Genomic DNA, 22,790 nt, shown 5'->3' with positions numbered 1-22,790 from the left:
GACGGTTATGTACTTGAATTTTGCCTGCTCTCTGCCGGATCATATCTAGCCTCTCCATGTCAGGTGGCATGGGAGACGCTAGCCTTTCGCCAGACTCTTCAGCGCTTGCTAGATCTCAAAGAAGTTGTCCAGTGTCCCCTCGGGAGTGCGGTATCGGCTGGTACGCCATTTCCTTTATGGGGCCCTAAAGGGAGGGGACCTTTCGGCCCATCCTTGGTTTAAACTGAGGTCAACAGGACTCTCAGAATTCCCTTTTATTCGCATGGACACACTGCAGTCTGTCCTTCTGGCGGTTCAGCCGGGGGAGTTCTTGACTTCTCTCGCTCTGGCAGAGGCCTACTTGCCTGTTTCCATTCGGGCCTCTCCTCAGCTCTTTCTTTGCTTTGCGATATTGGGTCTGCACTAGCAGTTCTGTGTGCTTCCCTTGGGCCTGGCCACGACTCCCTGGACGTTCGCCAAGTTGATGGTGGTCGTCACAGCGGCATTGCAGTCAGAGGGCATTCTGGTGCACCCCTTCTGGGATGACTGGTTGTTTCGGGCGAAGTCGTTGCAGGAGAGCGCCCGAGTTACGGCTCGGGTGGTTGAGTTTCTCTGGTCACTGGGCTGGATGGTCAACCTTTCCAAGAGTCGGTTGGTCCCCGCTCAGCATCTGGAGTACCTTGGGGTTCTGTTTGACACCTCCTTGGGGAAGGTCTTCCTTCCAGAGGCCCGGGTAAGCAAATTGCAATCTCAGATTCGCCTTCTTTTGGCGTCCCGGTGTCCTCGGGCGCAGGATTTCCTCCAAGTCTTGGGGTCGATGGCAGCGTTCCTGGATGTTGTGAGGTGGGCGCGGGCCCACATGTGTCTCTTCAGGATGCTCTGCTCCGTAGATGGTCACCACAGAGGCTCAGTTTGGAGGTCCCTGTCCCTCTGCGAGGCTTGGCGCGCTGCAGTCTTCTTTGGTGGCTCCAGACCTCTCATCTGATCCAGAGGATGAGTCTGGATCTATCGCAGTGGACGGTGCTTCTCACGGATGCCAGTCTCCTTGGTTGGGGGGGCTCAGTGTCTAGGTCACTCAGCTCAGGGCACCTGGTCCATGGAGGAGGCGTCCTGGTCGATCAACATGTTGGAGACCAGAGCCGTCCCTCTGGCGCTGTTAGCCTTCCGCTCCCTCTTGATGGGCAAGTCGGTCAGAGTCCGGTCTGACAATGCCACAGCGGTGGCTTATGTCAATCGTTGAGGCACCAAGAGCGCTCAGGTGGCGGAGGAGGCGGCTCGGCTCATGCTTTGGGGCGGAGTCACGCCTTCTGGACCTCTCGGCCTCTCACATGGCCGGGGTGGAGAATGTTCAGGCGAACTTCCTCAGTCACATCTGCTCCGCCACTTATTTCTGCCCAATGGGATGATCAGTGACACTCAGAAAAGCACACAGACAATATCAAAGCATAAACAATAACCCTTTATTATACATATATATATAAGAATAAAATAACATCACCTGGACCCCATACACTGACCACCTTCACAATTGGGAATCATTGCAATTGATAGGCGGGGGGACCAAAGGACTGTCCCTTTTGACATCGTGGCTTCTCCCTTCAGACGTCATGGATTCTGTTTGTCAGGGTCAGAATCCCGGTTTTATATAGGAGGCAAACTGCGGAGTTCATAGTAAAAGCATAAACAGCTGGTCCTGAATACAGCTGGTCCTGCTCCTTTTGTTCTCTGTTTTGACAACACCTAGGCCAAGGAGGTGTGGCAGAGACCGGACCATCTGGCTTTATTGTCCTTTTGATGTTATTGTGGAGGTGTTTGCAGAGATTGTTTTCCCATGAGACTGGTTTCACTGTCCCTTTGGAGATCAAGGAGGTCAGGATGTTAGATACTTGTCACTGTCCCTTTGATGCTGTTTGGGCAACTCCTAGGTCAAAAAGGTCAAGTTAGCAGATACTTGTCACTGTCCCCTTCCTTTTGATGTAGTTTCCCATCTGTCTTTACTGATGTTATTTGAGCAGCTTGCCTGCAAAGGAAGTCAGGCTCTCAAATGAGCAAACTTTACTGCCCTTTTGAGATCAAGGTAACGCTCATGACACGGAGGTCAGATAAGCAGACTTGAGGAGACATGTCACGTATTATGCTGATTACCCCCTGGGTATAACAACATCTTAGATCACAGAAAGTGGTGTCTCAGCCCTGTGGTTTTTCAGTTGATAATGCAGGCTTGGGGTCAGTCCCTGATGGACCTGACGGCCACGAGTGGCAATGCCGAGGTGTTCCGCTTCTTCAGTCGTCGCAGGGATGGACTGGCCGAGGGTCTGGATGCTCTGGTTCAACCATGGCCAACAGAGGAGCTGTTGTGCATGTTCCCTCCGTGGCCATTAGTGGGCAGAGTTCTTCTCCGCATTGTTCGCCATCCGGGTCTGGTGGTTCTGGTGGCTCCAGATTGGCCTCGACATCCGTGATACGCAGATCTGGTGACACTCTGGTGGCGGATCCTCTTCCTCTGCCTCCCTTGGACGACCTTCTGACGCAGGGTCCCATTCCCATGTTCGACCCGTCTCCCTTCTGTCTTACGGCTTGGCTTTTGAAAGGGGTCGCCTTGGTAAGAAGGGGTATTCAGATAGGGTGATTTCTACACTCTTGGGGTCCTGGAGGCTTTCTACCTCTCAGGCTTCTGTGTGGATTTGGCACTTCTTTGAGGGGTGGTGCCAGGTGCGGGGAGTGGTCTCTCTTCGCGTTTCTGTGCCTAACATCCTAGAGTTCTTGCAAGATGGCCTGGATAGAGGCCTGGCTTCGGCTTCTCTCCGGGTTCAGCTTGTGGCCTTGTCAGCCTTTCGGGGGTTTGTGACGGGTCAGCGTTTGACAGCCATTCCTGATGTGATTCGCTTTTTGCGGGCGGCCAAGGTGCTCAGGCCTCCCGTGCGGTCCTCTAATCCCTCTTGGAATCTCAGTCTGGTTCTCTCTATTCTGATGCTCTTTGAAGGACCTTACTCTGAAGACGGTCTTTTTGGTGGACATTTCTTCCGCTAGGTGTATTTCTGAGCTACAGGTTTTCTCTTGTAGGGCTCCCTTCTTGGAGTTTTCTAGGGAGCAGGTTGTCTTGAGGCCTGTTCCTTCCTTTTCTGCCGAAAGTAGTTTTTCCTTTTCATGTCAATCAATCTGTGGTCCTCCCGGTCTTGGGTAGTTGGGAGAGCTCTTCTGAGCAAAGACAGCTGAGCAAGTTGGATGTTGGTCGGGTCCTTCGCTCTTATGTGCAATGGATCCAGGAGATCAGGAAATAAAATCATCTCTTTGTCCTTCTGACTGGTGCTCTTAGGGGGGCTGGCGCTTCTAGGGCTACTATTGCATGCTAGATCAAGGAGACTATTGCTTCCGCTTCTCTTCTGGGGCAGCAGCCTGTTCCGGAGTTTCTCAAAGCTCATTCTACTCGGGGTCAGGCGGTTTCTTGGGCTGAGTCGTCGCTCGTGCCTCCAGTGGACATTTGTAAGGCTGCGGTTTGGTCTTCCTTGCATTCCTTTGTCAGACTCTTTCGGGTAGATGTTCTGGTGCGTCAGGACGCGGTGTTCGGTGTGTGTGTTCTGGTGTCAGCCCTTCGGGGGTCCCGCCCGTGTGAGGGACTGCTTTGGTACGTCCCATTCGTAAAGATTAACCTCTACTGGTCTGGAGAGTGCTAAAGAAGGAGAAATTAGGTTCTTACCTGCTAATTTACTTTCTTTTAGCTTCTCCAGACCAGTAGAGGTCCCCACCCTGTCTGTTGTTGTTGTTGTTGGGGCTGTTTCGCGGGCAGTTTTTGTTTTTTGCTGCGGGTTCTAGTATTTTTCTAGGGCCGGGGAGAATTAAAGAACAGCGGCTGTGGCTCGGCTGGCTTAGCTGGCGAGCTGTGGGGACATTTTCCTTCTGTTATTTCTCCTCTGCATTTTCCAACAGCATTTGGGTATGTTATTTGTTACTCCTGTTCGGAGTATTGTTTTCTTTCTGTTTTCCAGTTCTTAGTTCTGCTTGGCTATTCGGCAGACTGATGTAAATAGAGAAGGGAGTATATTATATACTGTCCCACAGTTTTGTTTTCAGTCTCCACCTGCTGGTCATGATTGGATATATACCCATTCGTAAAGATTAACCTCTACTGGTCTGGAGAAGCTAAAAGAAAGTAAATTAGCAGGTAAGAACCTAATTTCTCCATTCAATCCGAAGGGGGAATTCAAATTACCAGTACAAATTCACTTAATCAACATTCCTGCCCCTGAACTATCTTCAGTAAAAATCTTAGGAATAATACTTGATTCACAACTCACTTTTTAAATCTTGAGTGTCCCAGATTACCCAAATATTTTTTTTTTAAAAATACACCTAATGAGATCAGTCTGTTCAATTATTTTCCCTTCTGATTTAAACATATTAATTCACTCATTGGTTATATAACAGATTGATTATTGTAATTCTCTCTTGGTAGGACAAAATAATAGATTTGTGTGTGTGTTAGTCGCCATCAACTCAGGTTCGAGTCCTAGCGACTTGATGAATTACAGATTCAAAAAGAAGTCGGTTTTGTCCTAGTCTAACAAGGTCCTCCGGTGTCTTTCTCATATTTGTTTTCAACATATCCAGACATCTAGTTGCAGGCCACCCTCTTCGCCTGTTTCTTTCAATCTTCCCAAACATGTCTTTCTCCAGTGATCTCTCCCTTCTTATAGTGTGACCAAAATAAGACAGTCGTAACTTCATCATGTGAGCTTCAAGTGACAGTAGGTTCTGTCTCTCCCAGAATCGATTTATTCTTCTGGCAGTCCACGGCACACACAAAATCCTTCTCCGGCACCAAAGTTCAAATGAATCAGTCTTCTTTCTATCTTGATTCTGTAATGTCCAACTTTTGCATCCATAATTAACCACTGAGAAAGTGCGTGGGCAAGTCTGATCTTTTGTTTTGAATGTTATTTCCTTGCCTTTAAATACTTTGTCAAGAACCTTCATTATAGAGCGATCAAGTGCCATTCTATGCCATATTTCTTCACTACTACTGTAGTTGCTTCCTTATTTATGGAGGAACCCAAGAGATTAAAACTCTTTACAATTTCTATTCTTGTGCGACAGACACACACTATAGATGGGCCGTGGGCCCTTATTAGATGGGCCGTGGGCCCTTATTAGATGGGCCGTGGGCCCTTATCTGCCGTCTATTTCTATGTTTCTATTCGGCACATGGGATCTATTCACAGGGCAAAGGTAGGGGAGGGACATTAAGGTGGGCAGACTAGATGGGCCGTGGGCCCTTATCTGCCGTCTATTTCTATGTTTCTATGTTTCTATTCCTGAACTCTCATTAGCATACTTTTGCTCCACCTCCCCATCTCTCTTGGATGTCCTCCAATTCCTTATTAAGCGAGATAGTAGGAGCCAGTCTTTTCTGCTAGTGTTTATTTTTCAATTATATTCATTTTTTGGGACCATTTGTGAAGCGCTTCGGTGCTGCAAAGGATCCCAATATTGGGACATCGCTGGTTGTAAGAGAGTGCAGATCCTTAGGTTAAGGGTCTTCCAAGTAGCTTGCACTACCAGTTTGGTGGCTCAGGGACTGTTCCTTTAGAAGTAGTGCTCGCCCCAGGTTCATCTGCAGCAGGCTTGAACGCAAGCTGAGTGGCTCTGAGGTAATTTTTCCAGGATCATGGCCAACTGCTTCCTCCCCCCATTTGCATGTGCAAGATTCGGTGGGGGTTCAGGTTTCTGGCCTGTTCATTGGCCCTGAGAGGCAGTTTGATGATATAAGCAGTTCAGATTCCAGGCTTATTGAGGCAGAATTCTCCCTGTAAGTTGTTTGTGGTTTCAGCACTTGCAGCTCCCAGCATACAGCATGGCACAGTGAGTCTCAGGCTGACAGCCTGAAAAACAAAATCGGAGGGGTTCTTAAAATTGGGTATTTTTGTGTTCTGGGATTAGAGTCAGGTTCCCCCACCTCTAATAGGGGCTTCAAGTGTCTATCCCAGAGAGCTGCCTGATAGGAAAGAAGGCTTTGGTGGAATTTTTTATAGTGACAACCCTTTATTGATAGAAAACGTGCTAGGGATTAAAGTTTCTAGATGCTACAGATGTTTTCTTCATGGAGCTGGAACTAATATAGACTTTGTTCTTGGTGTATTGCAGAACCCGGTGCAAGGCTAATTGCGGTGGGGCCTCTTGGCAATTGTGATCATAACACAATCGATTTGACATAATCATTGGAGGGAGGATATTAAGAAAGCTACTGTAGTAGCATTCAAGTTTATCATGATAAAGTGAGGTAATTAAAATTAGAAAAAACAAGAAAACTTTTAAAAAGGTAAGTTTTAATGAGGCAAGGAGAGCTGTTTAAAAGTATCATCTTGAAAGTCTAAATAAAATACAGTCCACACATTAGAGAGGTCAAAGGAAGAGCAAGTGGCTGCCATCCCTAGCTACATGGTACTGTTGAAAGATTATGAATGCCAAAAAGCATTTTATAAAGATTGGGAAAGCCATCCAAATGAGTTAAATAGGAAAGAAAGTAAGAAGCGCAGTGAGGTTGATTGAAACGTGCTTGCCGAATGCTTGGCTGTTCACTTATGATGCGCCTATATGGAATAATAGCAATATCAAAATTCCAGGAACACTTCTGCACTGGAAGGATACTTCTGCGGTGGAATATATCACTTGGTGGAATTTAGTATGCATCACCGCCAAATATGAGCGAATTGCAGCTGAGAAGTTGAGTGCATTGAGGTCATTTAAGAAAACGTGGAATCCTCTTATTCAATATAGTTGTGCGTCCAAAAACAATAACATTCATAATTAACAAATTAGTTTTATCATCACTCATATTATTGCTGTTTATAGTGTACATCCGTGCTGCTTTTTCTATTCTATTTCTATTTTTCTGTTTTGTTTTTTTTTCAAATTATTCTGTTTGTAATCATTGTATACAGTGTCTGTTTTATTATAAATAAAAATTATTGAATTAAAAAAAGAAGCGTGGATATTCCAAACAATTTAATTGGGCAGGAGAAACACATACTGGTTTAAATTTCAGTAAGCAGGCTACAGTGCTTACTGCAACATTTTAATAATGCTACTCCCCAACCACCCCTCCCCAAAAAAAGAGCAGGGGCAAAATCAAATAGTAAATATTTTTTCAAGTGTGTGCCATCTTTCAGGTGTGACCTAACTTTATAACAGGTATTTTATATGAACATAGAACCATGTTTTATGTGGGGGAAAAACCCATTTTGGGACCCTTTTTATTAAGCTGTGCTAAAAAAAATGGCAATACCGCTCTTATATGGGTCTTTACTGCATACAAAGGCTATTTTTAGTGCAGCCAGAAAATGGCCATTTTCTTTTTTTCATTTTCCAAACTGATAACTCTGAGCTAATGCTGCTTTTAACAAAACAGTTAGTTATTTTATTTGATATACCGCCATTTTTAACAAAAAAGTCAAATCAAAGTGCTTAACAATGGATAAAAAATCAATGGGAATTAATTAAAATCAATAAAATAAACACAACAGGGAAATGTACACTGTACAATTAATAATACTTGACACAAAATGACAGTCGAGGGCAGGCAAGATTTATAATATCTAGAGGTAAGAACAAGAGGGTAGGTGGTAAAGGCTCACACTAATCAATGCATGGTAATGCAGAAACACCCATTACCTCTCTGAAAAAAAAAAAAAAAAATTTAGTGCGTAGTTTGCAGGCACAAATTGTAAAATGACTTTGGAGACCTCCATGCATCCCACGGTAAGCCATTTTAAGGTGAAGTAAGCATGGCCTAATGTTTTACCACAGCGTAGAAAATTACTGTTACAAAGAAAGGCAATCCTTTTTCTGCTGTTTTAAATAACAGGTTATGCAAATAGAGAAGTAAGAGAATTGTTCCCACATCACTTAGATGAAAGTAGACACTGCTTAGGAGCCTTAAGCAGATAGGGCCTGATTCTGTATAGGATGCCGGCATCCTATACAGAATCACAACTGTCCTAAGGGATAGATGCCTAACCCCGTCTAACTTGTCAGATTCTGTAACCGGCACCCATATCACAGGCGTCGGTTAGAGAATTGTGTTGCTGCTGAGATGATCATGGCAAGGGAATCCCCCTGCCACGATCAGCTCAGCAGCTGCGGCAGGGAAACCCTGCTCCCGCGAACATCCCAGGCAGGAGGGATGTCCAATTCCTCCTTCTGGCACCCCTTACATTCCCGTCAGGAATGGATACCCACTCCCTCCTGCTGAATGTACTGGGAAGGAGGCCTAAGACTCTGGTTGGCCCATGTGCCTAAGGCCCCTCCCCGGTGCATCCCAGGATGCACTGGGAAGGGGAAGGCCTGCCATTCTGAAGAGATGAGCCTACTGGGCAGAGGGTGTATGCATCCTTCCGGCCGAACTCGCTGAAAAAGGTATGGGGGTGGGTCTGGGTGGACTTTGGGGGTTTGGGGCTTGGGGATGGTGCCGGCAGGAGGGAGTGGGCATCCCTCCTGCTGGGGATTGTTTTGGGGATTCCAACAGGAGGTAGTGGGCATCCTTCCTGCCGCGGACAGTGACGGTGTGTGTGTGGAGTGGGTCGGGTTGGCGGTGGGAGGGAGTGGGCATCCCTCATGCCTGCTGACTGATGGTGGGGTTCAGATGTGGCAGGGAAATTTACTTGCCGTGATCAGTTTAGCGGCTGTGGCCTATTTGAAATGTAGGCCAGCATTTCAATGCGCACCTAGGGAGATTCCTAGGGCCACTTCCAGGTGAAACCACGTCTAGCCTTGGGTGAGCTTAAACATCCCTAGGCACCTCCCTGCACCTGCGACAGACACCTACAGTGTAGACAGACTGCATTGGGTTGCTTTTTTAGAAAACGTGCGTTCCAGTTGGCTTGTTAGACAGCGGATGGATGTCTGATAATCAGGATACTGTTTATAGAATTTGCCCGATAGTGTATTTTGCATAACCTGAATTGCTTTCTCTATTAACTCTGCCTTGTGTCTTGCTGTAGATTCTGTGGAAGCGGGTGAGAAAATCATACAAACTACCTTAGATGCATTTGGAAGAATAGGTATGTATACGTGTATTTAATTCAAAGTTATCACAGCAAGACAGATCTGACCAGTGTGCCTTAAAGATGTACTTTAGTTAGATTGTGAGCCTTCGGGACAGTAAGGGAATTTTTCAAGTACCTTTCTTATTTCTAATCTTAATGTATATTTTCTGTAAACCGCTTAGAACCTAACGGATGTAGCGGTATATAAGAAATAAATTACATTACATTACATTACATGTCACATAAGAGGTCATTAAAATTGTATGTGCTGGTGCTAACTGTGTAGATGCATTTACCAAGGGTGTTTACGAAGGTGCGCTAGCGTTTTTAGCGCGCGCTACAATGCCGCGAGCGCTAACCCCGCCCTACACGGAAAATGCTAACGCTAGCTTTAAGGAGGTGTTAGCGTCTAGCGTGTGCTAGAACCGCTGGCGCACCTTCGTAAAAGGAGCCCTTTGTCTGTGCAAACTTTTTATGGTGGAAACACCGCATAGAGGGGCCTTTTTATTAATATGGGCTTGGCGAATCCCTATGTGGGACTTTTCTCATATGCTAAACCCATTTTTTGCTGTGACTGTAAAATAAAGCTTTTCTCTTTTTCCCTTTGCCAGTCCTGTGCTAATTTTTGCATTAGTACAGGAGACTAGCAAAAATATTAATGTAGGAGCACTTACCGCCTTCTGTTTGAGGTGGTAAATACTGCCATGTTAATACTTGTTGCAGGTTTCTGGGTCTTGCTGCATCTTGTCAGGTAGAAACCGACGTTTCAGCTATCATTATGATGTGGTTTTCTTCAGGGTATGCTGTGAAGTCTGCAGTTTCTTTGTAAATAGTGGGTCCACCGACCTGATTGGTGACCAGTGGACTGCCCTGATCCCAATCAGTTCGTCGACACGAGTTTGAATTTATGAGAGTATATCAATGAACTGTGTAAGTATAAGTTTTCTGGTTAACTAACACAACGGAGACTTGAAAGTTATTTAAATTAACAAGGTGGGGGTACAAGGAGGATTTTTTTTTTGAAGCCAATGAGGTTGTTACCCTTTCTAGTCCGTATGCAAGACTGGTTCTGACTGTGAACAGGGATCCGAGGCATTTTTCATCCTTCGGTGACTGCCAGAGCACCACTTCTCCATCCTTATTTGCGTTTGTCATCCACAGTCCCACTCCTGACGCTTCAGCCGTGAACACAGAACAGAAATATTTGTTAAGCAATTCAGCCTTTTCGTTATCATCTTCTACATATTCCTCCCCTTCACATTTGAGTCTCACAATGCTACTTTTGCACTTCTTCCTATCACTGATATATCTAAAAAATGTCTTGTCTTCCCGTTTTACTGTCTCAGCTATTTTTTCTTCCGTTTGTACCTTTGCTTTCCTGACTACTCGACCAGCCTTTTAACTTTTTCCAGATATTTTTGCCTGTCTTCCTTTTTCTGCGATCTTTTATAGTTTGAAAGCTACCTCTTATTCCTTACCTTCTCAGCTATTACTTTTGAGAAGCAAAGCAGCCTTCTTTTCCTCTTTGACTTACTTGATTCACAAAAAAGGTTTGTCACCCTTACAATAACTCCTTTCAGTTTGGCCCACTGCATTTCTGCTCCTTCCAAACATTCCCATCCAGACAGCAATTCCTTGCCATAATCCTCCATCTGAACAAAGGTAGGGTTTTGTTTTTTTTTAAGGTATAGAAAGAACCTTTCCTTTTGAATGAGCCCTCTCTATACCTGTCTTTATGTATTTATTTTAAAAATTTCAATACTGTCTAATTCCTAGGCAGTTTACAATCTATAATAATAAAATGCTAAGTGCGCATGCACATTCTTATCCCGTGTTCCCTGAGTCCTGATCTGTCGGGATGTGGCCACAAGAGTGCGCATGTGCGCTTACCACCATCTCTCTCTCGCAGCAGGCTTCAACACTTGCAGTTACCTGACAAAGCTCATTTTTTAGCTCAAGCTGCTGCGGCGGCTCCTCTCTCGAACCGCACCAGGCGGAGATCGAGAGGAACTTCGGCATCAGCTTTGAACTAAAAAATGAACTTTGAAAGCGGGCCCTGCCTAGCGCTGGCTGCACGGCCGAGCTGCTGTCGTTGCTGCTCCGAGCAACCCCGGCCTCCTCCCGCAGATGTGTGCGCACAGACGGGCAGCCGGCCTGCAGACAGGAGGCTGCCGAAGCTGCGGTGGAAATGCACGAAGCTTCCCGGGGGGGGGGGGGGGAATGGTGCGCGACGGCGAGGAGGGAGTGTGGCAGGCCGCAGAGGCTGTCGGTGCCTGCAGGCCGCGGCGGCTTGAGGCAGATGTCAGTGAAGGGCAGACAAAAAAAGGCTGTGGGCTGGAAGACCATAGGTCTGGGAACCGGCACTGGAGTATCATCAGGGACCTAGTCCAGTAGTGGCCAGGTCCCGAAGATTAAAGGTAGGCCTCAGAGGGCCTGAAGAGCCCAAGGAGGTTGGGAATGGGCGCAGAAGTACAGGTGGTCCCCGATTGCTGGAAATACTATTTTTAGGGCTGCGGTGGGGAGTGACAGGGACCCTGGCAGTAGGAAGCCGGAGTCCTAAGGGTGATTTTTGAAGGCTATAGAGGCCTGGAGGGTGCAGAGAAACGTGCAAGGCTAAAGTACAGTGCAGAGCAGGCTTAATTCCCCGGATGTGCAGAGGCACGAATTTCACGGCCTCCAGGGGTCTGGGCTCAACCAACATTGCCATGGACGAGAGCCTGATCACCAAGGGGAAGGCCTGCCTTTGACCTGGCAACCTACGCCCGCATGAGTTATCCAGGTGATTATCAGGAAAATAGCATAGTCTAGCACAAAGTCAATCCTAAACCTGTCCAGAGAAGTTATCACGATCGCAGCTAAATATCTATGCTTTTGGCACCTCATTGTTCTATCCAGATTTTCAACGGGCAGCCACTGATCAAATACTGCTACTGAATATCCAGATTATTTTCAGCTTTAGAGGCTGGCATTAAAAAAAATGTGCAGGCCAGAACACGGGAAGGGAAATGGGGGTAGGGGAAAGGACGTGCTGTGGCTGCTGCACAGGGAGGGGGGGAATAAATGCTGCTGATGCATAGGGGGCAGGTAGAGAGATACATACAAAGAAAGACAGACAGACAGCGTGAGGGAGAAAGAAAGGAAGAAGGACATGGGCAGGAAGAGACAGACAGACAAAGACAGACAGACAAAGAGGGCCGGGGAGAGAGACAGACAGACAGACATATTCTAGCATCCATTAGAATGGACAGGGGGAGCAAGCAAGGGGTGGTGGTGGACAGCCGAGGAAAAAGAAAGACAGAAAGAAAGAAATACAGAAACAGGCTTAGGAGAGAGAGAGAAATAAATAAATACAGACACACATACACATATTCTAGCACCCGTTAATGTAACGGGCTATAAGACTAGTATATTCATAATAGTTTAAACCATACCATGCAGTGATCACTGGATGCCAGATGATCACCCACTGTAACATCAGAAACACTTTCCCCATGTATAAGCACTCCTTTTACAAAGCTGCGCTAGGGCCTTAATGTGTGGAATAGTGCGCGCTAGCCGCTACCGCCTCCTTTTCAGCAGGCGGTAGATTTTTGGCTAGCGCGGCTTTGTAAAAGGAGCCCTAATTCCAGTATAATCCCATCCCACCTGGGTTCCATTACCAACTGCTGGAACAGGATCTCCCTACTTCTAAATGAATGGTCCATCCAGTCTGCCCATTAGTTATACCTCGCAATAGGGATACCCCAATCAACATCCGGCATGTTAAAATCACCCATTAGTAAAACCTCCCCTTTTTTAGATATATTCTGAATATCTACTATTAAATCTCTGCCACTTCTTTTGTCTGTGAAAGAGGCCTGTATAATCACACCATTGTAAATATATTTACCATTCCCTCTTTCCAAATTGATCCACAGTGCCTCTTCATTGCCCTGCAGATCCTACTATTGTGTGGCTTTAGTATGATCTTTAACATATAGCGCTACTCCCCCTCCTTTTCTTCCTACCCTGTCTTTCCTGAGCAGATTTATAGCCCGGTATAACTACATCCCTGTCGTGGTTCTCCGTGAACCACGTCTCCCACTATATCCAACTCATCTTTTTCCATCACAGCTTCTAGATCCAGAATCTTGTTTCTCATATTTCAAGTATATACTGCTTTCTAGACATTGCCCCCTTTTCCCATCCGTATAGAGCTATTCAGTGATTCACTCACCTGAGGGCTTATACTCACCCGGGGGCTTTGATCACCATGCCCTATCACTTCTAGTTTAAAGCCCTCTTCAGTAGTTTAGCCAGCCTGCCACTGAAGACACTTCATCCCTTCTTTGATAGATGTATACCATCCTTGCTTAGCAGCCCTTGGAAGCCAAAATACTCTCAACGACACCATCCAAACGTAGCCATGCATTCATCTCCAGGATGCGTGCTGCTCTGACCTGGCCCTTACCCTTGACAGGAAGGATGGATGAGAATACCACCTGTTCACCAGTTCTTATGTTGGAATATACTTGTGGACAAATTGGGCAGTAATCAAAGCACTTATTTTCCCCAGGTAAAATGTTATGTTGTCTGTAAAACTGTGTTCTCACCAGTTCTGTTTGGACTTTTGTGCATTTTTTGAATTGTGGAAGGTAGAATATGTGGATAATTAACTTATAATACTTGAGGACAGTGGCATCTGTAGAGGATGGTGCTGTGGTGACACTGGCAATGAGGGAATGCTGTCTATTGTAACCTGCATAGTTTTATGTGTTAAAAGCATTTTGGGACAGTCGTCTAGTTTCAGTGAGGTTGCCCAAATAAGGCAAGTAAAACATACAAACCCATAACAGAGTAAGATCTGAGATTCTATTATATAAAGGCAAACGGGTTCCTTTTTTTTTTTTTTTTGGGGGGGGGTAGGGACATTTCAGATAATTTCATAGCAGGGTAGCTATCACCATTATTTGTTTAGAGGATAATTTAGGAGCAATCTCATCTTGTTAATCTGAGATTTATTTTTCTTTTTGTATCAATAAATGTTAGAAAACTTGTCAAAACCAAAAGATAAATTATTACAAGTAACAGGAGCACCCTGTAATCCCCCTTGCCAACTATTCCCAAATCCTCTCATCATCCGTACATGTAGGCGAGCATACCATTCCCCACTCCCCTCCAAACCCTTTCCTTCATCAATAATCATGGCCCAAGGAGTTATGCTGTGAGTTCATTAGTAATGCGGCCCTGCCTCATTCTTAATTACCCTAGATCAGGGGTGCCCACACTTTTTGGGCTTGCGAGCTACTTTTAAAATGACCAAGTCAAAATGATTTACCAACAATTGTCTATTTTTGTATGGCTGTTATTGAGGTGACATTGCATAGAGTCATTTGCCTTAACCTCTTTGAAAAAAACCCGGAATATGAATGATAATTAACATTTTCTCTGCCTTTCAGTGTGCTTTGTGGGGGTTTTAAAAATTATTTTAATATACCCCCTCCCTTTTTACTAAACCACATAGCAGTTTTTAGCGCAGGGAGCTGCGCTGAATGCCTCATGTTGCTCTCGACGCTCATAGGCTCCCTGCGTTAAAAACCGCTATTGCGGTTTAGTAAAAGGGAGCCATAGTGCAAAATATAGACAGCAGATATAAATTCTCAAAACGGACACATTTTGATCAATAAATTGAAAATAAAATCATTTTTCCTACTTTTGTTGTCTGGTGATTTCATGAGTCTCTGGTTGCACTTTCTTCTTCTGACTTCTTCTCACTTCACTCTGGCTGCACTTCTTCTTCTGACATCTTCTGACTTCAGCCCACTCCTGCATCCAATATTTCTTCCCTTCTTTCAGCCTCCTATATGCTTTCTCTCTTCCAGACCTTATTCTCCCCCCAACTTTTTCTTTCTTTCTCCCTGCCTCCTGCTCTTTCTTTCTCTTTCTCTTCATGCCCACTTTCTTTCTGTCTCCCTGTTCCCTCTTTCTTTGTCTCCCTGCTCCCCTTCTTTCTGTCTCCCTGCCCTCTCCCAAGCCACTAGGTTTGCCACCGCTACCGGGGAACAAGCATCCAAGCCACCACCGCCCCAAGCTTTCCCTGCAGAAGCCTTGCGCTGACCAGCGTTTCGCTCCTCTTCAATTCTGATGTCGGAGAGGAAGTTCCGGGCCAGCCAGGCAGCGATTGACTGGCCCAGAAATTCCTCTCCGATGTCAGAATTGACGTTGGGGAAAGGAATGTTGGTCAGCGCGAGGCTTCTGCAGGCCCAAATCTCTGGACGCCCAGGGCCAAGGAAAAGAAAAAGCCAGTCTATAAATCCTTCCATGAGAGCCGTTCCAGTCTCCTTTCAGCACGGCACTTACAAAAATGCGTAGCCCCTTCCTCAACTTCCTATTTTCAGGCTCAAGATGCCAGAGCAGCAGCAGCAGCAGCAGCAGCAGTAGTTCTTGCATTTTTGGCCAGAGCACCTCCTGCTCCCGACCGCCTTTCTCCAGTCTGGCGACTCTGTCGATTCCGCCAGGGGCAGCCGGCGCTCAGCTCTCCAGTGTTGTGACTTCCCTAGACCTCCCTCCCGCCTTCTACCGAAGGAAGTGACATCATCCCCCAGTCTATCAAAGATTGTCTACTGGAGAAAGCGAGAGAGGGAAGACGGGTTCTGGCAGTCGGGCAAGGAAGGGCGCAGCGAGAATGGGTGTGCATGAAGTGATGACCGGTGGGGAACCTCGGGGAGAGGAAGGCTGATTGGCTGGTCGATCGTGACGGCAACACGTGTATATCACGGAATTTGGAATGGGCTCTGCGATCGACTCGTGTTGCTTTCCCGATCGACTGGTCGATCGCGATCGATGTATTGGGCACCCCTGCCTAGATGAACAAGTGGAATATTTTAAAATGTTTATTTTCTAATGCAGTACTGTTTATCATGTCTGAATAAATAGTTTTACTAGTTAATTTGTTAATTTTATGCCCTTTTTCAGATATCATCATAAATAATGCTGGGTGAGTAAATCCTGTGTGTGTCTATAATCTCAATATACATGTATCTGGCTAACATATAGCCAATGGTAGTTTGTTTCTTTAAACGCTGACTGCTGCTGGCTAATTTAGACCTGGGTATTTGGCGCTGGGTGTCTTCATGAAAAGGCCGTTAATAAATCTAAATAAATCTAAATAAAAAATCTGGATCTAATTTGAAATATCTTTATTAATTTTAAACAGTACAGAAGTCACTCAATAACACCCTCGCCTCCCTCCCAACAAAAGTACAACAATTGACGAATTAGGAGTTCAAGATTAAAAAGAAAAAAAAATACAGTATGTAATCTCCAATCATCTCCAATCATCCAAAAGAGCTCAAACCCTCTTAAAATGTTGAACCCTACGCCGCCTAGGTCTTCAGCCTGGACAAAATGCAAGTTTGTCAGATATTCATTGCTACACCCACATAACTAAGTGGTTAGAATTAGGACCGCCCTTTTTCTGGTCCTGTATCCCTGCTGAACTCTTTGGGCAATGGCTCCGAATATCGCTATTGCTTGCATAACTTCCAGCTCCTCTCTGTCTCTACTCCTGGACAATCCCTGAACTATTTGCCAACTGCCACAGCAGTCGCACCAAATTTTGAGTGGCATTGTGCAAATTAGTAGCGCTATAGCCCGTTTATTGGAAATTTAACCAGATATGAGCTTCCCTTGCCCAGTTAAATTGTTTGGAATATTGGGACTTTCTGTTTTTAATTTTATTTCCTCTTCATTTTTATTGCAGGATTTTGAGAGACCGTTCCTTTGCTAGGATCAGTAATGCAGATTGGGGTGAGATCTTGCTTTCAGTATACACAGATGCATCTTGTGCATGTTCGTTGTAGATTTAGAGCCCAGTTATAGAAAAGATGGGATGATAGGCATTGAGGTTGGTATTTGCAAAATTCCTACTGTACAAAGGCTCTGCCTAACAGAGGAGTTTCTTTGTAAAATACTTGTAAAAATGTACAGGACTACACATGGGTGTTTTCTCTGTATCCCCTAGTGTAGTGTTTCTCAAGTCAGTCCTGGAGTACCCCTTTCCCAGTCAGGTTTTCAGAATATTCATGAGATTGGTTTGCATACATTGACTCCATTGTATGCAAATCTTTTCCATGCATATTCATTGTGGATATCCTGAAAACCTGACTGGCAAGGGGGTACTCCAGGATTGACTTGAGAAACACTGCCCTAGAGGTAGTGATTTTAAAAATATGCATGTTAGGAAAATAAAGTGCTACATCACCCTACATGTGCATAGGAGAAGCTCAACAAAATTGACAACTCTCGATCTGTACACACAGATCGATTCTTTCTGCCAATTGCACAGGTCATCCGCACTCTCTCTCCCCCCCCCCCCCCCGATGTGCACCATCAACAACCCCACACTCTTGGGGATCCCTGATATCTACTGGGAGCTGGAGTGAATGCCTCACTCTGCCTGTCACTAGGTCCTAGGGAGTAAGTCTGGGGATGAGATTTGAAGGTGGGGATTATTGGTGTTGATGTGGCAGTTGTGGGGGGGCGGAGAGGGATGCTGTTTCTACAGGGTGATTGGATAAAAAGTGGAAATCTTTGGAGGATGGAGCAGGGATGTTTGGGATATGGTTTTTTTTGGGGGGTGGGGGAGGGCTGGCACTGGCCTTTACAGCTGCCCCTTCAAGCAGACACTTCTAATGGCCTTGGAGAATGGGTCAGAATGCCGACACCTAATATGTTCTATATTAATGTGTGCTCTGTTTAAGAAATGGGACATACATGTTGATATTATTGGTCAAACAGTCTACTTCTTATCTTCCCCCTGACTATGCTCCCTCCCCCCTCCCCGGTGCCATTTAGACGCTGTGAATCCCCACATCCTAGAATTTCAGGTAACAGATATAGGACAATCTACATGTGCACGAGTCGAGTCTCTTTTCAGTTGAAAGGAAGCTCTGGAATAAGAGGGCATAGGATGAAGTTAAGAGGTGATAGGCTCAGGAGTAATCTAAGGAAATACTTTTTCACAGAAAGGGTGGTAGATGCGTGGAACAGTCTCCTGGAAGAGGTGGTGGAGACAGAGACTGTGTCTGATTTCAGGAAAGCCTGGGATAGACATGTGGGATATCCTAGAGAGAGGAAGTGTTAATGGTTACTGCGGATAGGCAGACCGGATGGGCCATTTGGCCTTTATCTGCCATTATGTTTCTATGTTACACATGCAAAAGATAGTTACACTTGGGGATCCTTCTAAAAGGGCCATAGCCTGAAAATAAAACGACCCAGATAATTCCTTGAAAAACCAGATAAGGCAAAGAAAAACAAAAGGAAAAAAACAACAACAAACCAACCCCCATCAGAGGTGACCAAAATACAAGATCGGGGAAGTGCTAATGAAAACAGTTACACCAATATAGCAAGCATTGTATTGATGTCGAAATAAAACTGCGACACAGGGCTTGACACGATCATGTTCCTGTTCAATAATTTTTATTAAGTATTTTAAAGGATACAAGAATCATTTAAAGTACATAGAAACAAAATAAAGCTTTCTGTATATAAAATATATAAATCTATGTTTAACTGTATAAGAGCAAAGGCTCCAATTATTAAAAATGTATGTAAGGGATATATAAGATAAAGATGAGAGAGAGCAGTAAAGAAAAAGGAAAGAAAAATGAAAGAGAGAAGAGAGGAGAAGAAAAGGATAACAGGAGTGTCTAAGAAGATGAGCTTCATGTTATGTCAAACTCCTGCACCAGGGGTTGGTTGGTTCACATCATGTCTGTTTGCTGGGGAAACAAAAAAGCTTGGATGTTGCAGTATACCAAATTTTTACCTCCTGCCATTGATCACCTAAAAGAACTGTACAAAGTCCAATTAGGCTTTAGTTGGTTAAGCTCTAGGGACTGCCAATGAGTCAGATTTTTAGGCTATCCCTAATGAATATGCATGAAGGAGATTTGCATACCTACTACCCCCATTTTAAGCAAACCTTTTTGGCATATTCATTAGGGATAGCCTAAAAACCGGATTTGTTGATGGCTCTTGAGGACTAGGAGTGAAGGCCAAAGTTTTAAGCCGTCAGCAGCTGCTGGGAGTTCAGCAAAACACAATGCACCATACTGTCTTCAATTCATGTTTTCTTAGATATAATCCATAAAGTTCATTTGATGGGATCGTTTAAGGTCACCAGGGCAGCATGGAACCATATGAAGAACCAGAAGTTTGGAAGGTAAAATCTGTCTGACTTCATTTGATGCCTTATTGAACTAAATTTGTTTTTTCTTGGGCACAGTGTCTCCAAATGGGTTTGTTTTGTGCAATGCCAGGACAGTACTAAATCTTTCATTCTTAAGATAGGGTATGTGAAGTATATCCAGCCTCTCAAATTTACTGAAACACTTGCATGTGCTAAAAATAGCTTCATTCTAGAGTTCATAAGATGTTACATGTATAGGCGATTTATCATTTGTATGCGATCCAGTGATCGGTCATTCTTTCTCCAAAAGTCAACTTAATAAAACAAAGGTGCAACGACCCTGTTCATAAGGAATGAAATGGGGAAGCCAGTCCATTTTTTACGAAGAGCGTTAAATATTTTGTTTCAACTATAGCAAACACTGTGAGAATAGTTACGAGGGACAAGGTTTTCTTTTATCTATAAGGGGAAGTCTACTAGGGATCCTTATAGATTTTCGGGTCACAAATATGAGTCTTGATGCTAGTATATGGAAAGGCTGTGTAACTCTTCTTCTTTGGTTAGAAAAGGCTAAATATTATAAAAGGCAGCTATGGATTTCTGTACTACTGTAGGGTAGCAGAATTCTGTTGAAGGCAAAATTGAGGTTTGCAAAATGTTGAGGCAGATGATAGTTTAATGCCCTATTCAGGCAAACAGATTGTTAACCAGGCAATCTATGCTGGCAGGGAAGCTCTTGGCTCTCGACAGCTTTCATAAGAACATAAGAATAGCCTTACTGGGTCAGACCAAAGGTCCATCAAGCCCAGTAGCCCGTTCTCACGGTGGCCAATCCAGGTCACTAGTACCTGGCCAAAACCCAAGGTGTAGCAATATTCCATGCTACCACAGGGCAAGCAGTGGCTTCCCCCTTGTCTTTCTTAATAACAAACTATGGACTTTTCCTCCAGGAACTTGTCCAAACTTTTCTTAAAACCAGCTACACTATCTGCACTTACCACATCCTCTGGCAACGCGTTCCAGAGCTTAACTATTCTCTGAGTGAAAAAAAATTTCCTCCTATTGGTTTTAAGAGTATTTCCCTGTAACTTCATAGAGTGTTCCCTAGTCTTTGTAATTTTTGACAGAGTGGAAAATCAATCCACTTGTACCCATTCTACTCCACTAAGGATTTTGAAGACTTCAATCATATCTCCCCTCAGCCGTCTCTTTTCCAAGCTGAAGAGCCCTAACCTTTTTACTCTTTCCTCGTACAAGAGGCGTTCCATCCCCTTTACCATCTTGGTCACTCTTCTTTGAACCTTTTCTAGCGCCACTATATCATTGCAAGAGGCAGTTATATAAGCACTAGATTGCTAAGATACTATGACAGGTCCCCTTTCCCTGAGCATCTTTCCTAGGAAGCAAGAGGAGGGGCTTGCAAACACAAGTGATTATGCATATGCACAAGAAACTGATCCTCCAAATACTTTGCAATTTAGTAGTTTTCAATCTAGATATTTACTTATTTTTAACATTGAACTCCCATGTCCAACGTGAACTCTCAGGCCTTGAGCATGCGCACATGCTCAAGGCCCAGCACAGGAGGCAAATTTTCGGGCACCGGCACAGCACAGGATATGCTGGTGTAGGTGCGGAGGCTACATCAAAGTAAGAAGAGGGTTCGGGTGGGTTGGGGGGACCTCAGGTTGCGGCGGGGGGATGCCCGATGGCGGCGGGGTGTGTGTGTGCCGGATCGCGGGGGGGGGGGAGGGTGCTGGTTCGCGGGGGGGCCTTCGGGGGGAGCAATGCCGATTCTCGTGGGGGGGAGCAGCGCTGCTGGCCTCGGGGGGGGGGGGGGGTGGAGGGTGGAAACCTATCAAAGCGAGTTTCCATTATTTCCTATGGGGAAACTCGCTTTGATAAACAAGCATTTTGGATTACGAGCATGCTCCTGGAACGGATTATGCTCGTAATCCAAGGTACCACTGTAAAGTGGAATCTTGGTTTACGAGCATAATTCGTTCCAGAAGCATGCTCGTAAACCAAAATACTCGTATATCAAAGCGAGTTTCCCCATAGGAAATAATGGAAACTCGCTTTGATAGGTTCCCACCCTTCCCCCCGAGGCCAGCGGCGCTGCTCCCCTCCCGCTCGCAAAGGCCCCCCCCCGCGTGAACCGGCACCCCCTGCCCAAACAACTTGAAACTGGCACCAGCACGCAGCCCACAGGACGTGTCAGTGCCGCTTGAAGAACTTCCTGCCTCTGAAGGGCCTTGAGCATGCATCTGCGCATGGTCAAGGCCTTCTAATTCTCCCTCTCGCCGAGATTCTCGGAGTCAACACTCGGCTTGCAAGACAAGTTTTGCGAGAATGTTTTGCTCGTCTTGCAAAACACTCGCAAACCGGGTTACTCGCAAACCGAGGTTTGACTTTACCTCGGTTGAAAAACACTGTTTAATGAGCTATAACGCTGAAAAGAAAAAAGTAAGGTAACCAAGCCAAGAAATAAAAGCTGGGAGACTGGTAGATAATACAAGGAAGGCGTCCTTACCTTGAGCAGAACTGAACCAGCATGTTCGGCTGAGAAAGTGAAAACAGCGCGAAAAAAGGGGGATTTAAATGCTGGAACCGGCACTGGTTACTTGATCAAAAACAGGTTGCCCTATTAGCTAAAGGTAATACAGGGAGGCCAGGGGGGAAGCTGGAGGACGCTGCAAATGCCTATGCAGTACTTCCCGACTGACCCTCGCCCCCCTAAAGCAGGAGCAGCAGCGGAAGTGGACAGCCAGCAAGAGGCAGCGCTGCTGCTCCTGATTTAGGAAGGCACGGAGGGAAGGGTCAGTCATCGAATCGGGAGGCCGATTTATTTTATTTTATTTTTTAATTGAATCGATTCACCTGAATAGGGCAGCACTAGTCTGCGTCTATGAGACAAACTTGTTTTTTTCTGTTGCATAGAGGATTTTGGACCCCAGTTCCTTTACAGAAGTTAAATAGCTCTAAATCTAATAGATGCTGGCATTGTCATCTTGAAGCTGGAACATTAGATCATTTACTATTCTATTGTCCATTGATTCTTCCTTTTTGGAAGTTAATTGGGGGGCAAATAAATAATTTGCTGGAAAATCCGGTTGCATTAACTTATGATACTGTGTTATTTGGCACACCAGTAACAAATTCCTAATCCACAACAGAACATTGCCTCCTATCCCATGACACTTTAAATTTTTTTCAGGAGTCTGTCATGAGGAACATTGTTGAACTTCCTGAAAATCTAGGTACACTATATCAACAGCTCACCTCTATTCATATGTTGATTCATACCTTCAAAGGAATGAAGCAGATTGATGAGACAAGACAAACCTTAGCTGAACCCATGCTGACTCTATCCCATTAAACCATGTTTATCTACATGTTTCATAATTTTATTCTTTATAATAATTTCCACTGAAGTCAGGTTACCGGTCTGTAATTTCCCGGTTTACCTCTGGAACTCTTTTTAAAGACTGGCATTACGTTGGCCACCCTCTAATCTTCAGGTAGAATGGACAATTTTAACCACAGGTTACATAAACATCTTTGTTAAAAACAGATTTAATAAATGTTGCTTA

The 22,790-nt window shown here is 45.0% G+C and overlaps 1 protein-coding gene across 2 annotated transcripts in view; it reads left to right on the top strand.

Annotated features, from left to right (window-relative positions):
• Window positions 1-22,790, top strand: part of HSD17B4 (hydroxysteroid 17-beta dehydrogenase 4) — a 171,341-nt gene that overhangs the window by 18,839 nt on the left and 129,712 nt on the right. For both annotated transcript variants that reach the window (XM_033929033.1, XM_033929032.1), the window contains exons 4-7: window positions 8,976-9,035; window positions 15,975-15,996; window positions 16,762-16,808; window positions 19,146-19,230. In XM_033929033.1, the coding sequence (XP_033784924.1) occupies window positions 8,976-9,035; window positions 15,975-15,996; window positions 16,762-16,808; window positions 19,146-19,230 (214 nt within the window). The remainder of the gene's footprint in view (window positions 1-8,975; window positions 9,036-15,974; window positions 15,997-16,761; window positions 16,809-19,145; window positions 19,231-22,790) is intronic.

Source organism: Geotrypetes seraphini, chromosome 1 (assembly GCF_902459505.1).
Source record: "Geotrypetes seraphini chromosome 1, aGeoSer1.1, whole genome shotgun sequence".
In the NCBI taxonomy this organism is placed as follows: domain Eukaryota; kingdom Metazoa; phylum Chordata; class Amphibia; order Gymnophiona; family Dermophiidae; genus Geotrypetes; species Geotrypetes seraphini.
This window is presented reverse-complemented; position numbering and strand designations above follow the sequence as displayed.